Genomic DNA, 7599 nt, shown 5'->3' on the forward strand with positions numbered 1-7599 from the left:
CTGGTCTTACCGCTCGTGGATTTTTATTTTACAATACCTGCCCCTTCCAGTACAGTATATCATCCCTATACATTAATGAAAGCAAAACTTACATAATGAAAAGGAAATACAGACAGAATAACACATAATATAGCTGGTGGGATGCAATTAAATTATAGAGAGCAATTGTACATCGGGTAGAGCATCTGTCTAACATGTGGCTTATCTGGCACCCAATATGGTATCCTGAGTAGTAATTCTTGAGTGCAGACTAGAAGTAACCCCTGGGCATTATTGGGTTGGCCCAAACAAAAAATAAGATGATAATAAAAATAAAATTATGGTGAGAAGGAAGGAGCTCTTGTAGTTCTTAAGTCCCACCTGGTGAGCAATGATTTCTCTAATGAGCAGTTCTTAATCTTTTTCTGTCTTAGTTTTCTCATCTGTTAAATGGGTGGATGGTAATATGAAAGCAAAAATTGTGAGGATTAAATAAGTAAAGCATTTGAAGAGTGCTTGCACATAATAAATGGCCAGTGTACATTACTAGCACTATCATCATTGGGAGTGGGATCACTTTAAAATCTTGAATTCAGGGGCTGGAGTGATGGCACAGTGGTAGGGCATTTGCCTTCCAAGTAGTTGACCCAGGACGGACCTGGGTTCGATCCCTGGCATCCCTTATGGTCGGATCCCAAGCCAGGCGCAATTTCTGAGTGCATAGCCAGGAATAACCCCTGAGCTTCACTGGGTGTGGAATCCCCCCAAAAATAAATAAAATAAAATCTTGAATTCATTGTTGAGTGAGATTTGTATATAGACTCAAACTCAAACAGAACAAACATTAGGATTAATCTTCTTTTGTAGCTAACAAACTCTTACAGAGTTCTGGAAAAATTTCTGAGCTCTGCCATCCTTATCAGCATATGTGTCTACTTTCAGTGTTCAAGGGCAATGCTTGCCTTTGTCCTCAATTTAGATGTATAAGTACCAAGAGCTTTGGGAAATTTTCCTTTTTCTTTGCTGTATGTGGTCTAAAGCTCTTGGGAAATAATTTAAATAAAAGTTGGGCAAGTAAAAACCTGGAAAGAAGCAGTGCCTTCCTAATCAATAAATTAACATATTCATGAACAAATTCAACAGACATTTAATATTAAAATCAAAGTTTCCAATAAACTTTTATTAAAGTGTTGTACAAAATGCATGTTAGAAAGCAGGAAATGGCATAGAAGTGAGACATGATCCAAGTTGCATATAGTTGTGGATTGCAGCCCATTGAGCTGAATCAAAGGGCTGTTGGCAAATTTTAAGTCACAAATAGAATTTGGGGGCTGGAGAGATAGCACAGCGGTAGGGCATTTGCCTTACATGTAGCCGATCCAGGATGGACTGTGGTTTGAATCCCAGTATCCTCTATGGTCTCCCATGCCTGCCAGGAGCAATTTCTGAGCGCAGAGCTAGGAGTAATCCCTGATCACCACAGTAGTGACCCCCCCCCCCCAAAAAAAAAAAAACCCAACAAAACAAAACTAAAAATATTCTCCAAATACAGTTTGGAGAAATGACTACATCTTGTTCTCTTTAGGGCTGGGAGTTGTTATCCTGTATAGTCCACTGAGCGGCACCAGACGTAATCCCAGAGCAGCAGAGAGTATGGACTCCAAACAAAAAAATCAAAAGTAATGTCGCTTCTTTAGGAAGTCTGACTGGTCAAACAATGGATACATTTCTTTGTAAGAAATATCCTTCTTACCTACCATAGACAAAGTAAAATTTACATATATTATTTTGTGGAGGGCAGGCAGGTGATTTGGCCCCCACACAGTGGTGCTAGGAACAATTTCTGGCTCTACTCAGAAGGGACCCTTTTTAGTGCTTGAGAATCAGAAGCGGTGCCAGGGATAAAACTGGGCTCCTACATGCAAGACAAATGTCATACTCCCTGCACTTGTTCTCAGATCCAAAGAAGAGTTCTCTTCTTCCTCCTTCTCCTCCTCCTCCTCCTCCTCCTTCTCCTCCCCCTCCTCTTCCGCTGCCTCCTCCTCCGCTGCCTCCTCCTCCTCCTCCGCCACCTCCTCCGCCACCTCCTCCTCTTCTCTACCTCCTCCTCCTCTGCCTCCTCCTCTTCCTCCTCTTTTTTTCAAATTCTTTCTTCTTCTTTTGATTTTTAGGCCATACCTGGGGTTCAGGGGTTACTCCTGGCTCTGCACTCAGAAATTGCTCCTAGCTAGCTTTGGGGACCATATCAAATGCCCTACTGCTATGCTATCACTCTGGTCGCAGAAGAGTTCTTCTAATGAAGAAATGGACTTAGAAATGACCATGGATAATCCTAACTTTTTATCTTTACAATAAACAGTCTGAATATGCTGAATTCAAAATTTGGGTGGTAAATCATTCTGTTTCTTTTCTTTCTTTTTTTGGTTTTTGGGTCACATTTGGCAGCGCTCAGGGGTTACTCCTAGCTCTCTGTTCAGAAATCGCTCCTGGCAGGCTTGGGGAACCATATGGGATGTCAGGATTTGAACCACCGTCCTTCTGCATGCAAGGCAAACTCCTTACCTTCATGCTATCTCTCCAGCCTCATTCTGTTTCTTTTAAAGTTATTTTCTATTTTTATTTAAAAATTTAAAAACGTTTTTAAATATTAAATATTTTATTTAATTTATTACATTTAATTAAAATTAAATACCAAGTATTTTAAAAAAAGGGAAGTTTTTTAAATCTCTGTTTCTTTAAAAAATGACTTTATTTAGAAAATTTAAAAGGGTATCTGTGTTTTTCTTTTATCATGGTTTCTCTAAATTCCTAGAATTTTTTGTATCACTTAGGACTCTTTTTGTCGGATGCTGAGGATCGAACCTTGGTCGACTACATTCAAGGCAAATTCTCTACCCTCTGTGCAATTGCTCTGGCCCCCAGCATGAACCTTTAAAAGCTTGGCAGTTTCTGTTTACATCTTTTGAGATGTTTACCATTGGAAATATTGGGTTGATATCACAGCAAATTCACTGCCCTGATAGAAAAATCAGAGACTCTGATACTTGGAAACCAAGAGATTGTGAAACTAATGGAGAGGGGTGAGTTTCTGCTGTGTGTTCCAAAGGAGCTTCCATAGGACTCCAGTCCAAGCTGACTCTCCAGAAACACTTGAGAGAGAAAGGCAAAAAGCAAGGCCCAGATGGGCTCAGCTACTCAGAGTGAGAGAGTCAAGGTTCTACTGTGTTTTCAGGCAGTTATTGATGCACATAATCGACAACAGATGTCACACACAATGATCCTAAACCTCAAGATGGAAATTGAATGAGTGTTCTCAGAAGAGTGAATGAGTTTTCTCAGAACCGTTCATACGCTAACTTGAAGAGTTACGGAAAAGCCAGGATTTTTCAACACGCTCTGGACCTCGGTTAGCTAAGAGCATTCTTAGTCTCTGTCATAGAAATCATCAAAAAGTTGGATCTTCTCTGTTCTGGTCCTTACCAGTGCTTGTGGTTGTTTTTCATCTTTGTCCAATTCGTCTGAGTCAGAGCTCGAACTGTCCCACAGTAGCTGCCCACGAGCCTCTTGTTCACGGAACCATGTTTCCAGTTTGCCTGTTTTCCAGGGAGAATCATTTTTTTCTGCATTCTGTGAATTTCCTGCCCCCAGAATTAGAAAGTTCATATCATTCAATATATTCTCTAACAATGATGCAGTTGCCTTAATTCTTAGTGTTTATGGACACAGTAACTGGTTTGGTGTTCTTTTAACATTATGTATAGCTAAATATATGTTAAAATAGACATATATGTGTGCAATTCTTTTTTTTGTTTTGTTTTTTTGGACCATACCTGGTAGTGTTCAGGCCTTAAGCCTGGCTCTGCATTAAAGAAATTACTCCTGGTGGAACTCATTGAGACATATAGGAAACTGTGGATCAAACCTAGGTTGGCCATATGTAAGGAGAATTCCTGCCCTCCCTATTGTACATAGCTCCAGCTCCATATGTGTGTGAATTAATATGTAAAAGGATTCCAAATAGTCTTTGCAAGCATTCAATATGTTTTTATAGCTACACAAAAAAGCCCCCAAATTTCTGATTATGCCAAAATACCCCAACCCATGAACATATTTTACAATATTGGTATTGTTTTACAAATATATTACAAATATATTTCCACTTGAAATGTAATTCAATATATACCCACACACATAAAATTATACCATCGCTAATTTATTAATAGGCAAATTTTCTACTTGAGCACATATAATTATAATAAAGGAAATCTAGCTTTGATGATAAAAATTAATCATTACAAAAGAAATGTATTTATAATGAAAAATTTTAATATATCCTTTTCAATATCCATAGCTTCTTGAATAAGATCCTTTTTAGATGTTTTGTTTTGTTTTTACTTTGAGAATCTAGCTTATAATAATGCATGGCTTTATAGAATCATGCATGGACATTATTTTCTTGTCTCAGATTCTTTTTAACTCAAGAACATCTCACTTTTTTCTTCCCTTTTTGTCCACCTTCCACAGCTGTCTCCTTTCTCCTCTCCTGCTCATGTACTCTCTCCTTCATGCAAATTACATACATCTGTATGGCATTTACATTTTAGATAGCTCTAATCCATATTAGAATCATTAATACCCCACATAAAACTTGCATCATAATATACAATGCTTTATTCCTTTATTCCTGTTTTGTCTTTGGAACTTCCAAGCTGTACTTGGGAGGCCTTGGAGTCCCTCCCAGTTATTCTTGGGAGGTAATTCCACCAGGCAGGTAATTCAATGTGAGAGAAGCTGATGCTTCTCGAATCCTACCTGCCCAGATTACTTGAGTCACTTCGGTAGTGCCCAGGGGTTCCAGGGCCAAACCTCAGGATGCTGGGATTGAACCAGGGTCAGGCTTAAGCACTGTAATATCTCTTTGGTCCCTTATTCATTGTGAGGGGTATGGAAATGGGTTAGCAGGTGTTTGATAACTGGAATATATCTGTAATTTTGTTTGTTTGGTTTTTGGGCCACAGCCAGTGACGCTCAGGGGTTACTCCTGGCTCTGTGCTCAGAAATCGCTCCTGGTTTGGAGGACCATATGGGACACCAGGGGATCAAACTGTGGTTCATCCTAGGCTAGTGCGGGCAAGGCAGCGCCTTACTGCTTGCGCCACTGCTCTGGCCCCATATATTTTTAATATTAAAAAAGAAACTAATATACAAAAATATCGAGCTAATGTTTGTTGAGATACTATGGTATACAAGGAATGATTGTAGGAACAAAAGCAGACAAAAAACCTGTTCTCATGCAGCTTCCACTATGTAAACATACTTTTGGAACCCAACCAAAGAACTTTTGTCATATTTTGGTTGGAGAGAGGGCACAGTTGCAATGCTCAGTGACCTCCTGGTTCAGTGGTCAGAGGCCACTGCTGTCAGTACTTGGGGACCATATACAGTGCTTGGGTTCAAACCAGAGTCTTGATCTCAGCTTCATGATATACAAGCACATTTAGCTCTATCTGTACTGTCTCTTCAGCCCCAAGCACGATGCCATTTTGGACAAAATGTTCTCTGATCCCTTAGACCAGGAGAGGGCAGGAACCACACAAACAGGTGACAACTCAGGGACTTGCAGAGTCAAAATTTGAATTATTAATAACCCCACATAAAACTTATATCATAACATACAATGCTTTATTCATTATTCTTTATTCCTGTTTTGTGGCAATTATACATCCCTCTGCGTTTTGAGTAATTTTCAAATAAACATATGTAAAATATCTGTGAGGTAAATGGTTAATTTTATTTTCTAAAGGACAAAAAAAACAAGGTTAACTAGATTCCTAAAACTCATTTTATCCTCCAAAAGAGGGAACAAGAGTGGGCAACTATAGCATAATAAGAAGACTTGGGTACAATGGAATCCTAATAACCAGAACTAGAAGACCACTCATATATACCCATAATGCTCACTACATTCCACCTCTATAAAGTGAAATTATTTTTAGCAGAATAATAAATTAAAGATGGGAATAAGTTAAGGAGCATGACTGTTCAGTTGTATGTATGCTTAGTGCAATGGCAGAGTCAACAGGTCGTGCAGAGGGCAGTCTGTGTTATATCGTGTAAAATTTGATATTTAAATTAAATATGAAATTTAATTTAATGATATCCCTATTTAAAAGAACTGGGGGGAAAGACTATTTTATGTATATTTTTTATTCTTATAGAATCCAAAATTAAAATTAGGGCCTCAAGTGTAAGAGGTAAACATTCTTTTGTTTTGTTTTGTTTTTGTTTTGGGGTCACACCTAGCGGTGCTCAGGGGTTCCTCCTGGCTGTCTGCTCAGAAATAGCTCCTGGCAGGCACGGGGGACCCTATGGGACACCGGGATTTGAACCAACAACCTTGGGTCCTGGATCGGCTGCTTGCAAGGCAAACACCGATGTGCTATCTCTCCGGGCCCAGAGGTAAACATTCTACCACCTCCCATCATATTATTTTTTTAGGGCTCATGTCCAAACAGTGCTGGGGTCACATGCAGTATTGGAGGGCAGAATTATGTAGAGGGTGCTTGTGCTATATAACACAGGATCTTGCATGGGAGTCATATTCCAACCCCTAGACTGCATCTAAGAAAGTAAGACCCAAATATGTATTACCCACAAAAAAAATTCACCTTAAATAACACATAATTTGAAACAAAAATGGCAGGAAAACATACATTATGTCAGTAGCAACTATAAAAAAAAAGCTGAATGACCTATATAAGTTGTAGACAAACTGGGCATCACAATATCTACAGAGTAGGGACCAGAGTGATAGCACAGTGGGTAAGGCGTTTGACTCGCAAGTGGCCAACCCATGTTTGATTCCTGTTCTCTCATGTGCTTTTTCAAACCTGCCAGGAGTAATGTCTGAGTACAGAGTCAGGAGTAACTCCCGAGTACCACTGGATGTGGCCCAAGAAGAAAAAATTAAAAAAGAGGTGAAGAGTAATAAATAATTCACGGTGCAAAGGAACCAGACCTCAAGAAGATGTCAGTCATAAGCATAAGAATATGGCTTCCAACTAAATAGCGTAAAGGTAGAAATAACCAACCTCACTATTAAAGATGAAGTCTTTTTAAACATTCATTTTTCCACAACTGATAGACTGAAAACAAACACTTTCCACATTGATAGACTGAAAACAAACACTCCAGCTTAGAACTCTGAAGTTAATATCCTAGCCAAATTCCACAATAGAGTTGCATGTCATTGAGCTATGAGATGTCCTTAGCCAAACTGAGATACACTTGGTAACATATAATGCACATAAATTGTCATTATGAAAATTAGATGATAAAATATTAATAATTAAGACCATATGTTAGGATATTGAATACTACATAAAATAGGAGTTTAAGATTTAGAATTTGAACATGGACCCTTGAGTGCATGGTCCATGTAGCAAATTATGGAATCCAACATAACCTTGCCCTCTTTCTCTCTTTCTCTTTTTTCTTTCTTTCTTTTTCTTTCTTTCTTTCTTTCTTTCTTTCTTTCTTTCTTTCTTTCTTTCTTTCTTTCTTTCTTTCTTTCTTTCTTTCTTTCTTTCTTTCTTTCTTTCTTTCTTTCTTTCTTTCTTT

General features: G+C 38.6%; 1 protein-coding gene across 1 annotated transcript in view; it reads right to left on the reverse strand.

The window, feature by feature from the left end:
• Nucleotides 1-3360: 3360 nt before the first annotated feature.
• The window catches only part of CCDC198 (coiled-coil domain containing 198), a 31983-nt gene continuing 27744 nt past the window's right edge, over nucleotides 3361-7599 (reverse strand). Inside the window, exon 6 of the mRNA XM_049770244.1 lies at nucleotides 3361-3617. Within this exon, the coding sequence (XP_049626201.1) occupies nucleotides 3403-3617 (215 nt within the window). The 3' untranslated portion in view covers nucleotides 3361-3402. The remainder of the gene's footprint in view (nucleotides 3618-7599) is intronic.

This window comes from Suncus etruscus, chromosome 3, assembly GCF_024139225.1.
Source record: "Suncus etruscus isolate mSunEtr1 chromosome 3, mSunEtr1.pri.cur, whole genome shotgun sequence".
Lineage (NCBI taxonomy): Eukaryota > Metazoa > Chordata > Mammalia > Eulipotyphla > Soricidae > Suncus > Suncus etruscus.